The sequence below is a fragment of the Haematobia irritans genome, chromosome 5 (genome assembly GCF_050003625.1).
Source record: "Haematobia irritans isolate KBUSLIRL chromosome 5, ASM5000362v1, whole genome shotgun sequence".
NCBI classification, from domain to species: Eukaryota; Metazoa; Arthropoda; class Insecta; order Diptera; family Muscidae; genus Haematobia; species Haematobia irritans.
In genome coordinates this window covers 107,520,246-107,547,138 of record NC_134401.1, presented here as the reverse complement: position 1 = coordinate 107,547,138, position 26,893 = coordinate 107,520,246, and the positions used below count along the sequence as shown (strand labels likewise).

General features: G+C 25.7%; 3 protein-coding genes across 5 annotated transcripts in view; 2 read left to right on the top strand and 1 right to left on the bottom strand.

Moving 5' to 3' along the window:
* The window catches only part of Dg (Dystroglycan), a 765,125-nt gene that overhangs the window by 293,688 nt on the left and 444,544 nt on the right, over positions 1–26,893 (bottom strand). The gene's annotated exons all lie outside the window — the stretch shown is intronic.
* LOC142239984 (uncharacterized) lies at positions 1,729–9,886 on the top strand. The gene is made up of 4 exons (XM_075311710.1): positions 1,729–1,763; positions 9,013–9,019; positions 9,079–9,420; positions 9,716–9,886. Exons 1-4 carry the CDS (start codon positions 1,729–1,731, stop codon positions 9,884–9,886), a joined length of 555 nt encoding a protein of 184 aa, XP_075167825.1.
* Positions 20,886–25,801, top strand: LOC142239983 (uncharacterized). The gene is made up of 3 exons (XM_075311709.1): positions 20,886–20,912; positions 20,970–21,311; positions 25,631–25,801. Exons 1-3 carry the CDS (start codon positions 20,886–20,888, stop codon positions 25,799–25,801), a joined length of 540 nt encoding a protein of 179 aa, XP_075167824.1.

Here is a 26,893-nt window from a genome sequence, read left to right as displayed (position 1 = left end):
AATTTAGGTTGAAAAGTATTTGCAACTATGTTAATTTTGAATTTGACTCGCATCGAAAATTGTTTGACAAATTATTGAGTAGCGATGCATTTCAATTTGAGGATAACACTTGAGATATTATTGCTAATGTGTTGAATTTCACTGTTGAGGGTAATGTCTGTTTTTTGTTGAGAACGCGATTTTCTCAACAATTTCTCAACTTGAATATTACCCTAATCCTTTGAAAAAATGTTTGAAAAATTGTTGAAATTTAGCATTTTTCAAACGTTTGTGTTTATTGGGAATGAACAAAAATAAAAACAACCCCACGCTCATGTATACACAACAAAACTCAAGTAACATCATCTTTACATTAATTACATTCCACTATGCCGATAAAGATCTCTGTACTATGCATTAGTTCATCGCATCTGCTGACAATTTACTCTAAGAATAATATTCGTAAAGGCACACCAGTTTACGAACAATGAAACGTTTAACTTAAAATTTGCAAAATTTTCAAGAAATGTTATCTACCATTTTTGACGAAAATCTCTATAAATTTAATTACATGTGAACTAAAAATATTTCATTGGGTAATTTTTTACCAACAATTATTAACTATAGGAATTGTCAATAAGAAATTGCTATCCACTTTCAAGTTCATTTTTCGTAAAAAAATATTTTCTCATACAAAAAAATCTTATAGTAAATTGCACTTATTATTTACAAAATACTTTACATTTCACAAGTAGTTTTATAGCATGACAAACGAATTTTTAACTACCAGTTAAGAAATTTTTTAAGGAAATTTCCATCGTATTTTGTAGGCCATGAACTAAACGATTGCTACTTAGAATTTGTAAAATTTCCTTCCGAGTAGTTAATTTTCGTTGAAGATGCGAAAAATGAACTAAAATTCCGGAAAATTCTTGTAATAAATTATTGTAAAAATCTTCTTAAATTTACGAGACACTTTTTTTTCTGTGTATAGAAACGGAAACCGGGGACTTTTCAAAAACAACGCTTATTTCGACACCCTAATTGGTATTGGTTGCTGATCACATTTTTTGTTGAATGCAAACTTCAAAATTGAAAATTTCCAATACTGTCATTGTCGTACCATTTCTAAGAGGTAATATATTGAGTAATATATTGCATATGTTTATATTAAAGTTGACTCACAATAAAGGTAGGCAATATATCATCATAACTATTAAAAAGAAAACGCTGACTAAAGCAACTTCCCAAAACAAAAAAAAACAAAAACAAGTATTTTCTCCACAGACTACATGCAATTACGCATTCAATGTGAATCTTATACAAAATCCAAAATGTAGCACAAATGTCTTGCGTACATGATATAAATCTTTAGAAGTGAAATGTCCAAAGAATAGATGTATGGAATGGATGATTAATAAAATACAATAATAAAAAAAAAATCAATTTTTATTATTCAAATGTCACCACAACATCCAAAATCTATGATACAATCGAGGAGAGTGAATATCAACGTAATTTACGGTAGTTTGCTGTTTGTTTTGGGGTGAATCATTACCGACCATGATATGTGGTAACTCCACTATTCATGCATGACTCCAGCACTGCTGTCATATAAAATCATGGCGTTTCGACGACATTGCAATTGTGCTTCTTGAAATTGGGTTTTTTTTATTCTCCATGATTTTTTTCTGTTTTGTTTTAGTTTTTGTTTAATTAAATCCAATCCAATAAATAAACAAAAACACCATGTCAACATCAGCAGCAGTAATAAAACTGGCTAAGTAGGGGACCATATTTCCATCTTGAAATCAAAAACTCATCGAATGACAAATAAAACGCTTGATAAGCTGAAGAGCAGATGGAAACAAGGCTAGCCAACGCAATGTCAATGCGTTATTTGTTACTTTAGTTTTTTTGCGCCCTAAGGAATCATCAACAATCGTCAACACAATTCTGATGAATTAAATTTTGGAATGATTGGCCTAGAAGATCGTTAATAAGCGAGTCAGCTAATAATCGAAATTCGTAGAAAAAAAAAATGATTTCGCAGATAAGATTTAATGAATTGAATTGCATGAAGTAATCGAGCATCCAAAGCTGCTCATACACTCAAAAAAAAAAAAAAGTTTACTTGGATCCAAAGATTTTGATCTTCTCTTAAGGATTTTGGTATTGATTCCGAGCCAAAGATGCGGCTTCTTTACAATAAAGACATTTTGTAGCGACATATCTGGCCTTAAATCTAGGATCAAAAAAATTAAAATTAGGATTCAGATCTCATATATCGAATTTTCATTTTCTTTTCGCGGTATGTTAATAAAGGTATTCACGTATAAACAAATGCCAGCGTAGAAACTTCTTCTAACACTGCCATCCACAATCGAATTACTTAAGTTGCGGTAACGCTTGCCGATGGCAAGGTATCTTAAAACCTCCTAACACCGTCTTCTAAATTGTATGTAAGTCCGTACGTGGTATATATTAAATCAAAAACGATCGATCAAATACGTATGTAATTCAGTTTGACAAAATTTTCTGTAGGCATAAAATTTTGACAAAATTTTCTACAGAAATAAAATAAAAATATATAATTTTCTACAGAATAAAATAAAAAAAAAAAATTTAACAAAATTTTCTATAGAAATAAAATTTTCACAAAATTTTCTATAGAAATAAAATTTTGACAAAATTTTCTATAGAAAGAAAATTTTGACAAAAATTTTTACAGAAATAAAATAAAATCTTGGTAGATTATTTTTGGCTCGAGTGGCAACCATGATTATGAACCGAAAAAAATTTTAACAAAATTTTCTATAGAAATAAAATTTTGACAAAATTTTCTATAGAAATAAAACTTTGACAATGATGAAAATTTGATTATGAACCGAATAAAATTTTAACAAAATTTTCTATAGAAATAAAATTTTGACAAAATTTTCTATAGAAATAAAATTTGGGTAGATTATTTTTGGCTCGAGTGGCAACCATGATTATGAACCGATATGGACCAATTTTTGTGTGATTGGAGATCGGCTGAAAAAAAAGCATACTCGGTTCCAAAGATTTTGTCTTCACTTTAAAAAATTTGGTATTGATTCCGAGCCAAAGAAGCGGAGAATACAAGTAAGGATACTTTTAAGACACAAAAAAGAGAATTTAAATTTGGGTTTTGTGTACTTGCTTGTAGGAAGCAAATTTTAATTTTTCGCTTTTTCAGCTTTTTTTCTTCATATGCTATGAAAGTCCTTTAAAAACGAGGTAATGGCAACTTTATTTTCCAAATTAAGACTCGACTTCCAGTTGAAATTTTGCCTTGTTTCAAGTAAAAACGTCTTTAAATTAAAGTGTTGAAAAACATGTCCTATATTTGAACGATTTTTTCTTTGTAGTCAAGATGCAGAAATACAACAAATTTAAAGTCAATTTCATTAAATTTAAAGAATTTTTCTGAATTATTAAAGTCAAGTTGACCTTAGCCCAAACATTTTTTCTTTTAAAGACATGAAATCTTTGACCTCACGACAATATTTTTTTCCGATATGGACCAATTTTGGTATGGTTGTTAGGGGCCATATACTAACACCACGTTCCAAATTTGAACCAGATCGAATGAATTTTGCTCCTCCAAGAGGCTCCGAAGGTCAAATCTGGAGAACGTTTTATATGGGGGCTATATATAATTATGGACCGATATGGACAAATTCTGGCACGGTTGTTAAAGATCATATGCTAACACCATGTTCCAAATTACAACCGGATTGGATGAAATTTGCTTCTCTTGGAGACTTCGCAACCCAAATCTGGGGATCAGTTTATATGGGGGCTATGTATAATTATGAACCGGTGTGGACCAATTTTTTCATGGTTGTTAGAGACCAAATACCAACATCATGTACCAAATTTCAGGCGGATCGGATGAAATTTGCTTCTTTTTCAAGCTCTGCAAGCCAAATCTGTGGATCGGTTTATATGGGGGCTATATATAATTATGGACCGATATGGACCAATTTTTGCATGGTTGTTAGAGACCATATAATAACACCATGTACCAAATTTTAGCCGGATCGTATGAAGATTGTTTCTCGTAGAGGCTCTGCAAGCCAAATCGGGAGATCAGTTTATATGGGGGCTATATTTAATTATGTACCGATGTGGACCATTTTTTGCATGGTTGTTAGATACCATATACTAACACCATGTACCAAATTTCAGGCGGATCGGATGAAATTTGCTTCTTTTTCAGGCTCTGCAAGCCAAATCTGTGGATCGGTTTATATGGGGGCTATATATAATTATGGACCGATATGGACCAATTTTTGCATGGTTGTTAGAGACCATATAATAACACCATGTACCAAATTTTAGCCGGATCGTATGAAGATTGTTTCTCGTAGAGGCTCTGCAAGCCAAATCGGGGGATCAGTTTATATGGGGGCTATATTTAATTATGTACCGATGTGGACCATTTTTTGCATGGTTGTTAGATACCATATACTAACACCATGTACCAAATTTCAGCCGGATCGGATGAAATTTGCTTCTTTTAGAGGCTCCGCAAGCCAAATCGGGGGATCGGTTTATATGGGGGCTATACGTAAAACGGCCAATATGGCCCATTGCCAATACCATCCGACCTACATCAATAACAACTACTTAGGCCAAGTTTCAAGTCGATAGCTTTCGTTCGGAAGTTAGCGTGATTTCAACAGACGGATGCACGGTCGGACATGCTTAGATCGACCCAGAACCAAGACCCAGAACATATATACTTTATGTTACAAACGGAATGACAAAGTTAATATACCCCCCCCCCCCAATCCAATGGTGGAGGGTATACAAATAGTTTGAAGCAATGATTATAAACTTTATTTTAATTAATTAATTTATATATCTACAATCATTATGAACAATGAAAATAAACAGGAAATATTTCTATAGAAAATTTTGACAAAATTTTATTTATATAAAAAATTTTGGCAAAATTTTATTTATATAAAAAATTTTGGCAAAATTTTATTTATATAAAAAATTTTGGCAAAATTTTATTTCAACAGAAAATTTTCGCAAAATTTTATTAGTGAACTGCCTGAATTTATTCTGATAATTGGTTGATAGTTTTGCTACAAGTAGAGGATGCTGATGAGGAATGTGGTAATTCCGAAACGTGCGTCCATCCAACCATCTTGCAGTCTATAAGGCTTTGCCCAAATAAATTTGACAAACATCCTTTTCCTCTGTTGGTTAAGCTACTCTTGTAGTTTAGTCAACACAATGGTTTTAAAGCTGAGATCAAAACAACAAACATTTTATTTCTATAAAAAATTTTTGTCAAAATTTTATTTCTATAGACATTTTTTTCAAAATTTTATTTCTAATTTTGGCTTAATTTTATTTCTACAGAAAATTTTGTCAAAATTTTATTTCTACACTGAAAAAAAAGCATGCCCGGTTCCAAAGATTTTGTCTTTACTTTAAAAAATTTGGTATTGATTTCGAGCCAAAGAAGCGGAGAATACAAGTAAGGATACTTTTAAGACACAATTCTCTTTTAAATTTGGGTTTTGCGTACTTGCTTCTAGGAAGCAAATTTTAATTTTTCGCTTTTTCGGCATTTTTTCTTCATATGCCATCAAAGTCCTTTAAAAACGAGTTAACGACAAATTTATTTTACATATTAAGACTCGACTTCCAGTAGAAATTATGCTATGTTTCAAGTAAAAAACGTCTTTAAAATAAAGTGTTGAAAAACATGTCCTATTTGTGAAAGATTTTTTGCTTTGTAGTCAAGATGCAAAAAGACAACAAACTTAAAGACAATTTCATTAAATTTAAAAAATTTTTCTGAATTATTAAAGTCAAGTTGACTTTAGCCCAAACATTTTTTCTTTCATGTTATGATACCAATTTTTAAGTGAAATCACTTAATTATAAGGACAATACGACTTCATTGAAAAGTTTATCGACTTTTGGACAAGTAAAAAACTTTATATTAGAGAAATGTGTCTTCTATGCTAAGCAAAATTTGCATTCGTATTTTAAAGACATGAAATCTTTGACCTCACGACAATATTTTTTTCAGTGTATAGAAGATTTTTTATAAAATTTTATTTCTATAACAAGTTTCGGCAAAATTTTATTTGTATAAAAAATTTTAGAAAATTTTGTCACAATTTTATTTCAATAGAAAAACAGAGAAAAGTTTGTTTGACCAAAAAACCTTAAAAGAAATATACAAAATCCTCAAAATAAGTTTTAGCCCTTATTTGAATCTTTTTTGTCTTAAATCTGAAGACTCAATATTTAAGTTGCTTTAAGGATGTTTTTTTTTTTAATAAAAAACATGTTTCTTTACTTTAAAAAAAATTGTCTTAGTTCGAAGACAGGCGGCTTAATGGAGGGACGTAAAATTCCAAAATTTGTATGCTAAATTTAATAAAAAACAAGTAAGGAAAGTCTAAAGTCGGGCGGTGCCGACTATATTATACCCTGCACCACTCTGTAGATCCACATTTTCGATATTATATCAACTCCGTCAAATGTGTTGGGTGCTATATATAAAGGTTTGTCCCAAATACATACATTTAAATATCACTCGATTTGGACAGAATTTGATAGACTTTTACAAAATCTATAGACTCAAAATTTAAGTTGGCTAATGCACTAGTGTGGAACAAAATTTTAGTAAAAAAATATGGGAAACATTTAAGCAATTTTAAGGAAACTTCGCAAAACTTTATTTATGATTTATCGCTCGATATATATGTATTAGAAGTTTAGGAAAATTAGAGTAATTTTTACAACTTTTCGACTAAGCAGTGGCGATTTAACAAGGAAAATGTTGGTATTTGGACCATTTTTGTCGAAATCAGAAAAACATATATATATATATAGGAGCTATATCTAAATCTGAACCGATTTCAATCAAATTTGGCACACATGACTATATTACTAATTGTACTCCTAGTGCAAAATTTCAACCAAATTAGGCCAAAACTCTGGCTTCTGGGGCCACATAAGTCCATATCGGGCGAAAGATATATAACCGATTTCAACCAAATTTGGCACGCATAGCTATAATGCTAAATATACTCCCTGTGCAAAATTTCAACCAAATTGGGCCAAAACTCTGGCTTTTAGGACCATTTTAGTCCATATCGGGCGAAAATATATATGGGAGCTATATCTAAATGTGAACCGATTTCAATCAAATTTTGCACACTTGACTATACGACTAAGTATTATGTTTGTACAAAATTTCAAGCTAATCGGTATAAAACTCTGGCTGCTGGGTCCATATTAGTGCATATCGGGCGAAAGATATATATGGGAGCTATATCTAAATCTGAACCGATTTCTTCCAAAATCAATAGGGTTCTATTCTGACCCAAATTAGGAACATGTGCCAAATTTGAAGGCGATTGGACTTAAATTGCGAACTAGACTTTGATCACAAAAATGTGTTCACAGACAGACGGACGGACGGACAGACGGACATGGTTATATCGACTCAGGGACCCACCCTGAGCATTATTGCCAAAGACACCATGTGTCTATCTCGTCTCCTTCTGGGTGTTACAAACATATGCACTAACTTATAATACCCTGTTCCACAGTGTGGCGCAGGGTATAAATACTTTGAAGCAAAGATTATGAACTTTATTTTAATTAATTAATTAATTTATCTATTTATATATTTACACTCATAATGAATTATGAAAATAAACAGGAAATATAGGTGCTAACAACATAGGTTTTCGACCTAATATATTTTAATTAAAATTTCATTATTTTAAAGAATTATGTCCTTAATATTTTGTAAATTGCGCATCCTAAAATTTTGGTTGCGTAATCTTTAATATCACGTAAATATTTTTTCAGTGTAGTGTTAGACAATTCTTCGAGTCTGTTAAAATTTTTCCGAATAAATTCTCAAAACGTTTGAAAAAAAATTGTCATTTTCCAATTGGTTGCTTTGTTTTAAATTGCAAATAAAATCATATTTATTTTAATCACACTGAAAAAAATAGTGTCGTGAGGTCAAAGATTTCATGTCTTTAAAATACGAATACAAATTTTGCTTAGCATAGAAGACGCATTTCTCTAAAATAAAGTTATTTTCCTTGTCCAAAAGTCGATAAACTTTTCAATGAAGTCGTATTGTCTTTATAATTAAGTGATTTGACTTAAAAATGGGCATCTTAACATGAAAGAAAAAATTTATAGGTTAAGGTCAACTTGACTTTAATAATTCAGAAAAATTCTTTAAATTTAATGAAATTGTCTTTAAATTTGTTGTCTTTTTGCATCTTGACTACAAAGCAAAAAATCGTTCAAATATAGGACATGTTTTTCAAAACTTTATTTTAAAGAAGTTTTTTACTTCAAACATAGCATAATTTATACTGGAAGTCGAGTCCTAATTTGGAAAATAAAGTTGCCGTTAACTCGTTTTTAAAGGACTTTGATAGCATATGAAGAAAAAAAGCTGAGAAAGCGAAAAATTAAAATTTGCTTCTTAGAAGCAAGTACACAAAACCTAAATTTAAAAGAGAATTGTGTCTTAAAAGTATCCTTACTTGTATTCTCCGCTTCTTTGGCTCGGAATCAATACCAAATTTTTTAAAGTAAAGACAAAATCTTTGGAACCGAGTATGTTTTTTTTTCAGTGCATAACCAAATTTTGGCCGATTGAGTTCCAATTAACTATTGAGCAAAATCAATCAAAAGCATCAAAAATTTTAATGACAATTTCACTTCCTTTTTACAATTCATTTATTTTTGGAATGATTCTTATCTTAATGGCTATTGTATACCATTTACTTGATTTAAAGATCGAAAAAAAGCTATTAAATTGGAAAAAAATAATTACATAAAAATTAAACTATATATCGAATATTTATTATTAAACAATACAACCTTTCCTTTGATCACATTTGGGTTTTTCATGCGCCTAAAATCCGGGGTAAAGTCACTACAAATGTTGAATAAAATTTTCATAATCCTATTATTGATTTGGATTTTGGTGAATAGAATTCAGGTGAGAACCGACTTTCGATTGTCAAATTTAATATTAAATATCTTTCTCCTATTTTCTAGTGTGTCACACGACCATACACTGTAGAAATTCACAATGTTGCTTGCGATATTGCCAAGCCGAATATCATCAAGTTGATGGAATGCACTGTAAAACGACTGAACATTAGCAGATATAGTTTCAATGTTTGGTTTCAATTACATCGTACCTTAAAACCAAACGGAGAAATTTGGATAAGAGTTCCATATCGTGTGCCAAAGAGCAAAAGAACTGTGAATTTTATTGATATGAAGGTGAAATATTGTGATATCATGAGCATGGTTCGTGCATTGCCAGTGGCCAGAGAAATTTTGAATGAAGTACGACGATGCAGTAATTTCCCACTTAAATGTCCCATAAGAGGAGTAAGTTGCAATCTGATTTTATACTCTGCATTATCACTCTGTGTGAAACACGCACTGTATTTTTTAGTTAGATGAGATGATCACATGATGTCCACTGGCTCAAAATAATTTCCTGAGTCTAGACAAAAAAAAACTCCTAACTAACGAAAACTCTCGTGATTCACTAAACATTGGGTCATCCAAGAACAATTTTGTGACTCATCATTAGGATATCCTAACGCGACACCGATTAATCAATTACTATTTAATATTGATTTAAAATTTTTTAAATTGTGTTTTTCTTTTTCTCTATCAGAATTACATGCACAACATTACTAATATGATTTTAACTGATACAATTGTACCAATCTATGCTGGATTTTTTGATTTTAATGTAACTCTGGACTTTTACGAAAACACACAATTAATTGGAACTTATAAAGTAACTGGATCTATCATTCCCAAGTCAAAAAAATGGCTAGCGTAAGAGAGGCCCAGAATATTCTAAATATTCATATAAAATCTAAACTATATGTAATATTTAAATGTTGGTGAAATTATGGAAAATATATGGTATTAATTGTGTTTACTTGTACACCCTCAAAAAAAAATCGCTTCTTTAACATATGTTCCAAACATATTTTGCAGGAAGCACATATATTATTGGATACTGCCGAAATATTAATATGTTTGTTTTATGTGAACATATTATATGTTTGGAAGCATTTTGAGCCCAAAAAATTATATGCTTGGAAGAATTTTCCCCAAAGAAGATTGTGATCATTCCCTCAAATAATTTTCACTTCCACGAAATTTTTAGTTCTTGGCACCTTTTTCTGTAATACAAATAATGTTGAAGAAATTATTCAATTTTATAATTTTTTTTTTTTAATTTCGCCTGGGCGGAGAATCGAACCGAGGCCCATACAGTTTGTAAGCCAACACACTATCCACTGGGCTACGTAGTAGTTATAGTCACCAGTAGACAATTATCGTTACAAGTTACATTTATATAGCATACTTTGCAGCGCCCACGAGCCCATGCAAACATAACATTATTTAAAAGAAACATACATTTGTTGGCCACGTGGAGCAGTGGTTAGCATGTCTGCCGTGCATGCAAAGGGTCGTGGGTTCAATTCCTGCTCCGACCGAACCAATTTTTTTTTTGCAATTTAGTCATTTATACTATATTAAATTGTTATAATGAAACTTCGAAATGTGGGTTATTAAAAATTTACAGTCCCCACATACATAAAATTCTCCTCTCAAGGTGAAAACACATGCTGTTTTTTTTTCAAATCTCTATGCTCTTGGTTCCGAATGTCTCATTCTAATATTCAAATTAAATAATATTTAGACTTAAGCATATACAATTTTTGGCCTTATCATAAATCAGTTTTCCGAAACAACATACAACCATTTCACAGAAATTGTAAACATATATATGTTTGCTCGAAATTTGTAAATTTATATATGTTTACATTCACACATATTATTTTTATGAAACATTCATACCCCAAACATAATATATTTTAACATATTAACATATGTGTCCCAAACATTTAGTGTTAGTTTAGGAACATTACATGTTGGCACTTAAATATATTGTGTTTAAAAATTGTGTCCGAAACACATTTTGTTTATATCGGAACATATGAAAAACATATTTTTCTAACAGTGTAGGTAAATATTGTATTGTAAAAATATTGCGGTGAGTACAAAAAATGGCAAAGCATAGAAAACGCATTTCGCTGATATAATGTTTGTTTTCATTGTTGCCGCCCGAGCCAAACAAAAATCTACCACCATAGTGAGAACATTTTTCCAACAAATCTTATTTTGTCAAAATTTGATTTCTATAGAAAAATTTGTCAAAATGTTATTTCTATAGAAAATATTGACAAAATTTTATTTCTATAGAAAATGTTGTCAAAATTTTACTTATATAGAAAATTTTGTCAAAACTTTACTTATATAGAAAATTTTGTCAAAATTTTACTTATATAGAAAATTTTGTCAAAACTTTACTTATATACACCCTCAAAAAAATCGCTTTTTTAACATATGTTCCAAACATATTTTGCAGGAAGCACATATATTATTGGATACTGCCGAAACATTAATACGTTTGTTTTATGTGAACATATTATATGTTTGGAAGTATTTTGAGCCCAAAAATATTATATGCTTGGATGAATTTTTCCCAAAGACGATTGTCCTCATTGCCTAACATACTCGTAATTTTCACATCCACAAAATATTTTAGTTCTTGGCACCTTTTTCTGTAATACAAATAATGTTGAAGAAATTATTCACTTTTATAAATTTTTTAAATTTTACCTTTCGCCTGCACGGAGAATCGAACCGAGCACCATACAGTTTGTAAGCCAACACACTATCCACTGGATTACGTAGCTGTTATAGTCACCAGGCATTTAACACCGTCGCTCTAAAATGCCTTTTATTTTTCTTTAATAATTCATTTTAAAGAAAATAAACTTTCTAAATTGTTTTAGCTGCAAAACTCGAATTTCATGCCCGCTTTTATATTTGAAGGTGTCCGTCAACTCCTCGTGGACTACTTATTGATAAAGAGGAACTAAACTTTGTTTTTATACATTTTACTGTGTAATTTTTCACTATTTCCTCCTTATTTCATTTTACTGTCCCAACTCTAAAAAGAGTATAGTGCCCTTTCGTTATTTTTATGAAGACCCCTGATTTCTTTTAATGAACCAAGAAAAAAATTGTGCCCATAATGCCAAAATGATAAACAAAATACATGTCCACACATACATAAAATGGTGCTCTCAAGGCGAAAATATATGCTGTTTGTTTTTCAAATGTCTATTCTCTTGGTTCCGAATGTCTATTCTCTTTATTCAAATTAAATAATATTTAGGCTTAGGCATATAAAATTTTTGGCCTTATCATAAAACAATTTTCCGAAACAACATACAAGCGGTTTCACAGAAATTGTTCTCTTTTGATTCTTTCGCTGTTATGTTGATATCTTTTGTCAACTCTCCCGGTTTCCATCTCTATTTCTTTCTCTATACTCTCTCTCTCTCTGTCGCTTTGAATAAAATATCACAACATATGTATGTTTAGTCGAAATTTGTAAATATATATATGTTTGCATTCACACATATGATTTTTATGAAACATTCATGCCACAAACATAATATATTCTAACATATTAACATAGATGTCCCAAACATTTAGTGTTAGTTTAGGAACATTACATGTTTGCACTTAAATATATTGTGTTTTAAAATTGTGCCCGAAACACATTTTGTTTATATCGGAACATATGAAAACCCTATTTTTCTAACAGTGTAGAAAATTTTGTCAAACTTGTATTTCTATAGAAATATTTGTCAAAATTTTATTTCAATATAAAATTTTGATAAAATTTTATTTCTATAGAAAATTTGGTCAAAATTTTATTTCTCTAGAAAATTTTGTTAAAATTTTATTTCTATAGAAAATTTTGTAAAAATGTTATTTCTTTAGAAGATTTTGTCAAAATTTCATTTCTATAGAACATTTTGTCACACATGTATTTCTATAGAAAACTTTGTCAAAATTTTATTTCTATATAAAATTTTGTCAAAATTTGTTTTTTGAAAATTTTGTCAAAATTTTACTCATATAGAAAATGTTGTCAAACTTGTATTTCTATAGAAAACTTTGTCAAAATTTTATTTTATTTCTATAGAAAATTTTGTCAAAAGTTTATTTCTTTAGAAGATTTTGTCAAAATTTTACTTATACAGAAAATTTTGTCAAACTTGTATTTCTATAGAAAACTTTGTCAAAATTTCATTTCTATATAAAATTTTGTCAACATTTTTTTTCGTTATTGTTGTTTCTTTTTTTGATCTCAGCTTAAAGCCATGCATTGACTAAACTACAAGTGTAGCTTAACCAACAGAGGAAAAGTATGCTTGTCAAATTTATTTGGGCAAAGCCCTATAGACTGCAAGATGGTTGGATGTACAGCTGTTTCGGAATTACCACATTCCTCATCAGCATCCTCTACTTGCAGCAAAACTATCAACCAATTATCAGAATAAATTCGGGTAATTCACTCAACCCAACGTGAACTACACTTGAACCTCCCGAAAAAGGGTTTGATAGTCGGCTACTGCCTATAGAAAATTTTGTCAAAATTTTACTTATACAGAAAATTTTGTCGAACATGTATTTCTATAGAAAACTTTGTCAAAATTTTATTTCTATATAAAATTTTGTCAATTTTTTTCTACAGAAAATTTTGTCAAAATTTTACTTATATAGAAAATTTTGTCAAAATTTTATTTCTATAAACATTTTTGGCACAATTTTATTTCTACAGAAAATGTTGTCAAAATTTTATTTCTATAGAAAATTTGGTCAAAATTTTATTTCTATATATTTTATCAACATTTTGTTTATATAAAAAATTTTTGTCAAAATTTTATTTCTATAGACATTTTTTTTCAAAATTTTACTTCTATAAAAAATTTTGGTTAAATTTTATTCCTACAGAAAATTTTGTCAAAATTTTATTTCTATAGAGGATTTTTTAGAAAATTTTATTTCTATAAAAAATTTTGCCAACATTTTATTTCTATAAAAAAATTTTGTCAAAATTTTATTTCTATAAAAAAATTTTGTCAAAATTTTATTTCTATGGAAAATTTTGTAAAAATTTTACTTATATAGAAAATTTTGTCAAACTTGTATTTCTATAGAAAACTTTGTCAACATTTTAATTCTTTAGAAGATTTTGTTAAAATTTTATTTCTATAGAAATTTTTGGCAAAATTTTATTTTTATAAAAATTTTTGGCAAAATTTTATTTCTATAAAAAATTTTGAAAAAATTTTATTTCTATAAAAAATTTTGGCAAAATTTTATTTCTATAAAAAATTTTGTAAAAATTTTATTTCTATAGAAAATTTTGTAAAAATTTATTTCAATAGAAAATTTAATTCTTTAGAATTAATTTTAATTCTTTAGAAGTTTTTTGTTTTAAATTTTATTTCTATAGAAATTTTTGCCAAAATTTTATTTCTATAAAAAATTTTGTAAAAATTTTATTTCTATAAAAAATTTTGGCAATATTTTATTTCTATAAAAAATTTCGGGAAAATTTTATTTCTATAAAAAATTTTGGCAAAATTTTATTTCTATAGAAAATTTTGTAAAAATTTTATTTCTATAGAAAATTTTGTAAAAATTTATTTCTATAGAAAATTTAGTAAAAATTTTATTTTTAAAAATTTTTTTCGATAGAAAAAAAGAGAAAAGTTTGACCAAGGCCAACTGGACGGAAATAATTCAGAAAAAACTCTTCAAAAAATATCCTTTAAAAATTTTTAAACTTTTGTATCTTATCTATAAGCGTTCAAAAATAGGAAATGGTTTTTAATGTTTTATTTCAAAGACGTTTTTTTATTTGCAATAAGCACAATTTTTATTTGATGTCGAGTGTGAATTTGGAAATCTTAGTTTACGTTAACACGTTCTTACATGCTAAAAAACGAGTGAATTAAAATTTGTTTCCAAAAATCAGGAACCCAAGACACGAAATTTAAAGGGAATTGTTACTAAAAGGAATCCTCATTTCCATTCTGTGCTTCTTTGGCACGCAATAAATACCAAAATAATTAGTGTATGGACAAAATCTTCGGAACCGGGAGAGAGACTTCACCGACTTATAGCCAATTTGTTTCAAGAACATTACGATAAATGACTTTGGGGTGATTTTAGGAAAACTTTTTGTTCACTCATGGTAAAAATTCCTATATAAGTATGGATGTGAGTATGGTTAAAATGTTTCACAGTTTCCGTCACAAAAGTGTTTAGTCACATTAACCCTCCCCCCAAAAGAAATCCAATCTACGACTATGACTGGATCTAAGTTTACTAGAAGCTTTACTCTGTTGCAAAATTTAAGTAAATATTCGGACTCCATTGAATCGAAGCGGGGTAAATTTAAATTTAGACTCTCTTAACGCATCCGAAAAATTTAATATTTATAAATAGATTTAATTTATTTTATTTAAAAACATTTATCAACTAATGCAAAGATAATGTCAGACATGGCGTGAAATGATGGAAAAAGATCTAACAAAATTGCTATGTCCATACACAGAAAAAAACACATTTATTTTTTGGCTCAATAATGAAGATATCCATCCAATAAATTGTTAATTGTCATCGATTGGCAAAATTTTCTCTAGGAAAAAAATGTTCAAGACATTTTCTATATATTTTTTGAGAAAAATTTTCTATAGAAATAAAATTGTGACAACATTTTCTATAGCAATAAAATTTTGACACAATTTTCTATAGAAATAAAATTTTGATAAAATTGTCTATATAAATAAAATTTTGACAAAATTTTCTATATTAAAAAAATTTTGACAAAATTTTCTATACAAATAAAATGTTGACAAAATTTTCTATACAAATAAAATTTTGACAAAATTTTCTATACAAATAAAGTTTTGACAAAATTTTCTATGAAATTAAAATTTTGACAAAATTTTCTATAGAAACAAAATTTTGACAAAATTTTCTATAGAAACAAATTTTTGCCAACATTTTCTATAGTAATGAAATTTTGACAAAATTATCTATTGAAATAAAATTTGACAAAATTTTTCCTAAAATTTCTATAGAAATAAAATTTTGACAAAATTTTCTTTAGAAATAAAATTTTGACAAAATTTTCTATAGAAACAAAATTTTGACAAAATTTTCTATAAAAATAAAATTTTGCCAACATTTTTCCAAAATTTTCTATACAAATAAAATTTTGACAAAATTTTCTATAGAAAAAAAATTTTGACAAAATTTTCCACAGAAACAAAATTTTGACAAAATTTTCTTTAGAAAAAAATGTTGACAAAATTTTCCACAGAAATAAAATTTTGAAAAAATCTTCTGTAGAAATAAAATTTTCGTAAAATTTTCTATAGAAAAAAAAATTTTGGGAAAATTTTCTAAAGAAATAAAATTTAAAAAAAAAATGTTCTATAGAAATACAGTTTTGACAAAATTTTTCTATAGAAATAAAGTTTTGACAAAATTTCCTATAGAAATAAAATTTTCTATATAAATAAAATTTTGACAAAATTTTCTATATAAATAAAATTGTGACAAAATTTTCTATAGAAACAAAATTTAGACAAAATTTTCTATAAAAATAAAATTTTGCCAACATTTTCTATAGAAATGAAATTTTGACAAAATTATCTATTGAAATAAAATTTAGACAAAATTTTTCCAAAATTTTCTATAGAAATAAAATTTTGACAAAATTTCCTATAGAAATAAAATTTTCTATATAAATAAAATTTTGACAAAATTTTCTATATAAATAAAATTGTGACAAAATTTTCTATAGAAACAAAATTTAGACAAAATTTTCTATAAAAATAAAACTTTGCCAACATTTTCTATAGAAATGAAATTTTGACAAAATTTTCTATAGAAAAAAAAATTTGACAAAATTTTCCACAGAAACAAAATTTTGACAAAATTTTCTTTAAAAAAAAAAATGTTGACAAAATTTTCCACAGAAACAAAATTTTGAAAAAATTTTCTGTAGAAATAAAATTTTCGTAAAATTTTCTATAGAAAAAAAATTTTGGGAAAATTTTCTAAAGCAATAAAATTTAAAAAAAAATGTTCTATAGAAATACAGTTTTGACAAAATTTTTCTATAGAAATAAAGTTTTGACAAAATTTTCTATAGAAATAAAATTTTCTATATAAATAAAATTTTGACAAAATTTTCTATATAAATAAAATTTTGACAAAATTTTCCACAGAAACAAAATTTTCTTTAGAAAAAAAATGTTGACAAAATTTTCCACAGAAACAATATTTTGCAAAAATTTTCTTTAGAAATAAAATTTTCGTAAAATTTTCTATAGAAAAAAAATGTCGAGAAAATTTTCTAAAGAAATAAAATTTTAAAAAAATGTTCTATAGAAATACAGTTTTGACAAAATTTTTCTATAGAAATAAAGTTTTGACAAAATTTTCTATAGAAATAAAATTTTCTATATAAATAAAATTTTGACAAAATTTTCTATATAAATAAAATTGTGACAAAATTTTCTATACAAATAAAATTTTGATAAAATTGTCTATATAAATAAAATTTTGACAAAATTTTCTATATTAAAAAAATTTTGACAAAATTTTCTATACAAATAAAATGTTGACAAAATTTTCTATACAAATAAAATGTTGACAAAATTTTCTATACAAATAAAGTTTTGACAAAATTTTCTATGAAATTAAAATTTTGACAAAATTTTCTATAGAAACAAAATTTTGACAAAATTTTCTATAGAAACAAATTTTTGCCAACATTTTCTATAGTAATGAAATTTTGACAAAATTATCTATTGAAATAAAATTTGACAAAATTTTTCCTAAAATTTCTATAGAAATAAAATTTTGACAAAATTTTCTTTAGAAATAAAATTTTGACAAAATTTTCTATAGAAACAAAATTTTGACAAAATTTTCTATAAAAATTAAATTTTGCCAACATTTTTCCAAAATTTTCTATACAAATAAAATTTTGACAAAATTTTCTATAGAAAAAAATTTTTGACAAAATTTTCCACAGAAACAAAACTTTGACAAAATTTTCTTTAGAAAAAAATGTTGACAAAATTTTCCACAGAAACAAAATTTTGAAAAAATCTTCTGTAGAAATAAAATTTTCGTAAAATTTTCTATAGAAAAAAAAATTTTGGGAAAATTTTCTAAAGAAATAAAATTTAAAAAAAAATGTTCTATAGAAATACAGTTTTGACAAAATTTTTCTATAGAAATAAAGTTTTGACAAAATTTCCTATAGAAATAAAATTTTCTATATAAATAAAATTTTGACAAAATTTTCTATATAAATAAAATTGTGACAAAATTTTCTATAGAAACAAAATTTAGTCAAAATTTTCTATAAAAATAAAATTTTGCCAACATTTTCTATAGAAATGAAATTTTCACAAAATTATCTATTGAAATAAAATTTAGACAAAATTTTTCCAAAATTTTCTATAGAAATAAAATTTTCTATATAAATAAAATTTTGACAAAATTTTCTATATAAATAAAATTGTGACAAAATTTTCTATAGAAACAAAATTTAGACAAAATTTTCTATAAAAATAAAACTTTGCCAACATTTTCTATAGAAATGAAATTTTGACAAAATTTTCTATAGAAAAAAAATTTGACAAAATTTTCCACAGAAACAAAATTTTGACAAAATTTTCTTTAGAAAAAAAATGTTGACAAAATTTTCCACAGAAACAAAATTTTGAAAAAATTTTCTGTAGAAATAAAATTTTCGTAAAATTTTCTATAGAAAAAAAAATTTTGGGAAAATTTTCTAAAGAAATAAAATTTAAAAAAAAAATGTTCTATAGAAATACAGTTTTGACAAAATTTTTCTATAGAAATAAAGTTTTGACAAAATTTTCTATAGAAATAAAATTTTCTATATAAATAAAATTTTGACAAAATTTTCTATATAAATAAAATTTTGACAAAATTTTCCACAGAAACAAAATTTTCTTTAGAAAAAAAAATGTTGACAAAATTTTCCACAGAAACAATATTTTGCAAAAATTTTCTTTAGAAATAAAATTTTTGTAAAATTTTCTATAGAAAAAAAATTTCGAGAAAATTTTCTAAAGAAATAAAAATTTAAAAAAATGTTCTATAGAAATACAGTTTTGACAAAATTTTTCTATAGAAATAAAGTTTTGACAAAATTTTCTATAGAAATAAAATTTTCTATATAAATAAAATTTTGACAAAATTTTCTATATAAATAAAATTGTGACAAAATTTTCTATACAAATAAAATTTTGACAAAATTTTCTATAAAAACAAATTTTTGCCAACATTTTCTGTAGAAATGAAATTTTGACAAAATTATCTATTGAAATAAAATTTTGACAAAATTTTTCCAAAATTTTCTATAGAAATAAAATTTTGACAAAATTTTCTATAGAAATAAAATTTTGACAAAATTTTCTATGGAAATAAAATTTTGGTAAAATTTTCTATAAAAATAAAATTTTGACAAAATTTTCTACAGAAATTTAAATTTGACAAAATTTTCTACAGAAATAAAATTTTGCCAACATTTTTCCAAAAATTTCTATAAAAATAAAATTTTGACAAAACTTTCTATAGAAAAAAAATTTGACAAAATTTTCCACAGAAACAAAATGTTGACAAAATTTTCTATAGAAAAAAAAGTTGACAAAATTTTCCACAGAAACAAAATTTTCTTTAGAAATAAAATTTTCGTAAAATTTTCTATAAAAATAAAATTTTGACTAAATTTTCGATAGAAATAAAATTTTGACAAAATTTACTACAGAAATAAAATGTTGACAAAATTTTCTACAGAAATAAAATTTTGACAAAAATTTTCTATAGAAATGAAATTTTGACAAAATTTTCTATAGAAATAAAATTTTGAGAAAATTTTCTATAGAAATAAAATTTTGACAAAATTTTTCACAAAAACAAAATATTGACAAAATTTTCTGTGGAAATAAAATTTTGGCAAAATTTTCTATAAAAATAAAATTTTGACAAAATTTTTTACAGAAATATGATTTTGACAAAATTTTCTACAGAAATAAATTTTTGACAAATTTTTTTACAGAAATAAATTTGAAAAAAAATTTTCAATAGAAATAAAAAAAAATTCTATAGAAATAAAATTTTGACAAAATTTTCTATAGAAATAAAATTTTGACAAAATTTTCTATAAAAATAAAATTTTTACAAAATTTTTTATAAAAATAAAGTTTTGACATTTTATAAAAATAAAGTTTTGACAAAATTTTCTACAGAAACAAAATTTTGACAAGAATTGGCTTAAAAAAGGTAAAAATAACCAGAAAAACGCTAAATATAATTTGAACCAAAGAAACATTTTTCATTGAAATGTGAAAAAAATTTAAAGCTTTATTTCACATAAAATACATATTTACTAAATTATATTCATTTTAACTGACTTTTGTTAGCGGAAAATTTTGTTCAGCAACAAAGCCTAATTTTTGGCACAATGTCGTTTGTCGAAAAATGTCACAGTTTGGTGCGATTTATGGGCTGGTGGTATCATGGGATAGTACTTCTTCAAAAATTTAATACTTTTTAAAATTCATTTAAGGTTTTAAGTGAAAACAAAAATGGGCATATAAATAAACACGTAATTGAAAAGTTTTTTTTTCAAGTTCTATTAAGATTAAGATTGAAACAAAATAGATAAAATATAAGTAACAAATAATTTGTTAAAAGTGTTTTAATAAATGTTATACGATTTGTTTTATATTTCTGTTGAGTCGTGTCATCCATTCTGTGTCGAGCACATCAAATCAGTTGCCAAAATCCCAATGAAATTGACATTTGAACTTTATAAAATGTTCTCTATTTTATTGATAATGTGTGCTTTCATCGTTAAGAATGAGGTAAAATTTTGTACTGCAAATTTGATTGGAATCTTACAGGGTCTCATAATTATTTAGGCTGGCAAACGTCAAATCGAGATATCGTTTCATAATGTCGACTGTAATACATCCTATCCTGATCTTCTAAAGCCACCTAGTTGTAGTTTTAATAAATTGGCTATAAATCGATACAGTTTTAGTGTCTGCTTTGAATTAATTCGTCAACTGGAGAGAAATGCTGATGCTTGGGTACGAATCTACTACAACATAGCGAGGAGTCACCGCATTGTTAAACTGATTGATTTTCGACTGAAAATTTGCGATGCCTTGCATTTTATATCAAGAGTTCCTTTGATTCAATTTATCCTGATTGAACTTCGGCGGAATAGTAATCTACCAATATCATGCCCATTAAAAGAGGTAAATTCTAAATATATCACATCTCAGCTCAAACACCCATAGAACAAATCATGAACGGCGTACATGTTTCAAAACGATCCGTTCATGAAAGTGAATTAATACACATGTGGTGTCAAACGGAGAACAGACGGTGTCAATCTGACAACGATTAAATAACACCATGCGCTCTCAAAAGCCCAACCAGCGTTCATGATCTGAAAACGTAATGGTTGCGAATTTATTTCGTGACTCGAACCTTAACCATAATTTTACTTCTATAGAAAATTTTGTCAAAATTTTATTTCTATAGAAAATTTTGTCAATTTTTTTTTCTATAGAAAAATTGTCAAAATTTAACTTTCATAAAAAATTTGACTTCTATAGAAGATTTGGTCAAACTTTTATTTCTACAAAAAATTTTGTCAAAATTTTATTTCTATAGACAATTTTGCCAAAATTTTATTTCTATGGAAAATTTTGTCAAAATTTTATTCCTATAACAAATTCTGTCAAAATTTGATTCCTATAGAAAATTCCGTCAAAATTTTATTTTTTCAGAAATGTTTGTCAAAGTTTTAAAATTTCAAAATTTTATTTCTATAGCAAATTTTGTCAAAATGTTATTTCTATATGAAATTTTGTAAAAATTTTATTTTTATAGAAAATTTTGTCAAAATTGCAGTCCTATAGAAAATTTTGTTAAAATTTTATTTTTATAGAAAATTTTGATAAAATTTTATTTCTATAGCAAATTTGGTCTAAATTTTTTTTCTATAGAAAATTTTGTCAAAATTTTACTTCCAAAGATGATTTTGTCAAAAATGTATTTCTATAGAAAATTTTGTCAAAATTTTATTTCTATAGAAAATGTAGTCAACATTTTATTTCTATAGGAAATTTTGTCTACATTTTATCTATATAGGCAATTTTGTAAAAATTTTAGTTCAAAATTTAGAAAATTTTGTCAAAAAATTTTTTATTTCTTTAGAAAATTTTGCCAAAATAAAAAAACAACAATGCTTAAAGAACAAAACCAACAATAACAAAACAAAACGAATGAAAAAAAGGGGAAACACGCTCAAAAATAGAAAATTCTGTCAAAATTTGATTCCTATAGAAAATTTTGTCAAAATTTTATTTTTACAAAAATGTTTGTCAAAGATTTATTTCCATAGAAATTTTTGTCAAAGATTTATTTCCATAGAAATTTTTGTCAAAATTTTATTTCTATAGAAAATTTGGTCAAAATTTTATTTCTATAGAAAATTTTGGCAAAATTTTATTTCTATAGAAAATTTTGTCAAAATTTTATTTCTATAGAAAGTTTGGTAATAACTTTATTTCTATATGAAATTTTGTAAAAATTTTATTTCTATAGAAAATTTTGTCAAAATTGGAGTCCTATAGTAAATTTTGTTAAAATTTTATTTCTATAGAAAATTTTGCTAAAATTTTATTACTATAGAAAATTTGGTCAACATTTTTTTTTCTAAGAAAATTTTGTCAAAATTTTACTTCTATAGAAGATTTTGTCAAAAATTTATTCCTATAGAAAATTTTGTCAAAATTTTATTTCTATAGAAAATGTAGTCAAAATTTTATTTCTATAGGAAATTTTGTCAAAATTTTATTTCTATAAAAAATTTGCCAAAATTTTATTTCTATAAAGAATTTTATCAAAATTTTATTTCGATAGAAAATTTTGTAAAAATTTTATTTCTATAGAAAATTTGGTCAACATTTTATTTCTATAGAAAATTTGGTCGAAATTTTATTTCTATAGAAAGTTTTCTTTACTTTATTTCTATATGAAATTTTGTAAAAATTTTATTTCTATAAAAAATTTTGTCAAAATTGGTGTCCTATCGAAAATTTTGTTAAAATTTTATTTTTATAGAAAATTTTGCTAAAATTTTATTTCTATAGAAAATGTGGTCAAAATTTTTTTCTATTGAAAATTTTGTCAAAATTTTACTTCTGTAGAAGATTTTGTAAAAATTTATTTCTAGAGAAAATTTGGTCAAAAATTTTTTTCTTTGGAAAATGTAGTCAAAAATTTTATAGAAAATTTTGTCAAAACTTTATTTCTAGAAAAGTTTTGCCAAAATTTTATTTCTATAGAAAATCTTGTCACAATTTTATTTCTATAAATAATTTTATCATTTTTATTGTTAAAATTTTATTTTTATAGAAAATTTTGCTAAAATTTTATTTCTATAGAATATTTTGTCAAAATTGTATTCCATTGGAAAGTTTTGTCAAAATTTTATTTTTACAGAAATGTTTGTCAAAGTTTTATTTCCGAAGAAATTTTTGTCAAAATTTTATTTCTATACCAAATTTTGACAAAATTTTAGTTTTATAGAAAATTTTGTCATAATTTTATTTCTATAGTAAATTATGTCAAAATTTTGTTTCTGTAGAAAATTTTGTCAACATTTTAGTTTTATAGAAAATTTTGTCACAATTGTATTTCTATAGAAAATTTTGTTAAATTTTTTTCTATATTAGATTTTGTCAAAATTTTATTTCTATAGAAAATTTTGTCAATATTTTATTTCCTTAGAAAATTTTGCCAAAATTTTATTTCTTTAGACAATTTTGTCAAAATTTTATTTCTATGGAAAATTTTGTCAACATTTGATTCCTGTAGAAAGTTCTGTTAAAATTTTATTTCTATTGGAAACTTTGTCAAAATTGTATTTCTATAGAAATGTTTGTCAAAATATTTGGTAAAAATTTTAGTTCCATAGAAAATTTTGTCAAAATTTTATTTCTATAGAAAATATTGTCAAAATTTTATTTCTATAGAAAATTTTGTCAAAATTTTATTTCTATAGAAAATTTTGTCAAAATTTTATTTTTATAGAAAATTGTGCTAAAATTTTATTTATATAGAAAATTTTGTCAAGATTTCATTCTTATTTTATTTTTGCAGAAAGTTTTGTCAAAATTTATTTCTATAGCAAATGTAGTAAAATTTTTTTAGGAAATTTTCCCAAAATTTTATTTCTATAGAAAACATTGTCAAAATTTTATTTTTTTAGGAAATTTTGTCAAAATTTTATTTCTATAGAAAATTTTGTCAATATTTTAGATCTACAGAAAATTTTGTAAAAATTTTATTTGTATTGCAATTATGTAAAAGTTTTATTTATTTTGGAAATTTGATCAAAATTTTATTTCTATAGAAAATTTGGTCAAAATTTTATTTCTGTAGACAATTTTGTCAAAATTGGTGTCCTATAGAAAATTTTGTTAACATTTTATTTTTATAGAAAATTTTGCAAAAATTTTATTTCTATGGAAAATTTTGTCAAAGTGTTATACCTAGAGTAAATTTTGTAAAAATTTTATTTCTGTAGAGAATTTTGTAAAAGTTTTATTCAAAATTTTGTCAAAATTTTATTTCTATAGAAAATTTTGTCCAAATTTTATTCTATAGAAAATTTTGTCAAAATTTTATGTCTATAGCAATTTTATAAAAATTTTATTTCTTTGGGAAATTTGGTCAACATAGAAATATAATTTTGACAAAATTTCCAAAAGAAATAAAATTTTTACAATAAAAATTTTATTTCTTTAGGAAATTTTGTCAAAATTATATTTCGATAGAAAATTTTGCCAACATTTTAGTTCTATAGAAAATTTTGTCAAAATTGTATTTCTATAGAAAATGTTGTCACAATTTTAGTTATATAAAATTTTGTCAAAATTTTATTTCTATAGAAAATTTTGTCAAAATTTTATTCTATAGAAAATTTTGTCAAAATTTTATTCTATAGAAAATTTTGGCAAAATTTTGTTTCTATAGCAGTCTTGTAAAAATTTTATTTCTTTAGGAAATTTGGCCAAAATTTTCTTTTTATAGAATAATTTGTCAAAATTTTATTTCTATAGAAAATTTTGTCAAAATTTTATTTCTATAGGAAATTTTGTAAAAGTTTTATTTCTATAGAAAATTTTGTCAAAATTTGAGTTCTATAGAAAAATTTGTAAAAATTTTAGTTCTATAGAAAATTTTGTCAAAATTTCATCTCTGTAGGAAATTTTATCAAAATTTTATTCCTATGGAAAGTTTTGTCAAAATTTTATTTTTACAAATATGTTGATCAAAATTTTATTTCTATGGAACATATATATACACATTGGTTCATTCGAGAACTTTATGAATTACATGATTCTTTCAAGAAGGATTTCTTCATAAGGCAAAAGGAAGCCTTCACCAAAATGTAGAAACTTCCTTTTGTTTTAAAAGCTGATGTCAAAAATAATATTTATCATCTCTGACGAACACTCTTTATAATGCGCTTTCTCTCTCTCTCTTTGTTTCTTTGTAGAATAATTTGTATAACATTTCGAACATGATTATAACCGATGCAGTTGTCCCAATATACGCTGGAAATATGGACTTTAATTTTACGATAGATTTTTTTGAAATGCAGAAAAAACTTATTGCCTCCTATAGAGTGTTGGGATCAATTGGATCAAAGAATCGAAATCGAGGCTAGCGAATGTTTATAAATACGATATTAGCGTATAACAATAAATGTTTCAATTATTGTATGTATGCACACGCACTATTATATATGTATGTAAGACAATATAGATTTTATAATACCAGAGTATTTTTTGATTTGCAATCATTTTTTTTTTAATTCATTATGGATGTAACATATAACCCATATTATAAAATAAAGAAAGATTCAAGCGATGCTGACCATTATGCTAATTTTGACCGACTTTTTGTTATGCTTCAGAAAAGTCATTGACCAACTTAGTACGATTTTGCTATAAATCTGAATTCACGCAAAGGGATAGATTCCCAGAAAAAAAAATAAGGCGTCGCCACGAAAGTAATGAAAATGTTCCTTTTGAATCCGGAAATGGTGCAAAATTGGGCTTGTCATACACACCAAATTTTTATACCCTGCGCCTGTGCATATGTTTGCAACACCCAGAAGAAGACTAGATAGACACATGATGTATTTGGAAAAAATGCTCAGGGTGGGCTCCTGAGTCGATATAGCCATGTCCGTCTGTCCGTAAACACATTTTTGTAATCAAAGTCTAGGTCGCAGTTTTAGTCCAATCGACTTCAGATTTGGCACAAGTATGTGTTTTGGCTCAGAATAGATCCCTATTGATTTTGGTTGAAATTGGTTCAGATTTAGATATAGCTCCCATATATATCTTTCGCCCGATATGGACTAATACGGTCTCAGAAGCCAGAGTTTTACCCAATTTGGTTGAAATTTTGCACTAGAAGTACCATTAGTAGTGTAGTCAAGTGTGCCAAATTTTATTGAAATCGGTTCAGATTTAGATATAGCTCCCATATATATCGTTCGCCCCATTTACACTCATATGACCACAGTGGCCAATCTTTTACTCCGATTTAATTGAAATTTTGCACAGGGAGTTGAATTAGCATTGTAGCTATGCGTGCCAAATTTGGTTGAAATCGGTCCAGATTTAGATATAGCTCCCATACACGCAGAGAAGAAACATGATTGTCACAATCATATTCGAAGAGCAAAATAATATGATAGGAGCTATTTTTGCGGCGACCATTTAACATTTTAACCTGCAACCATGTTGGC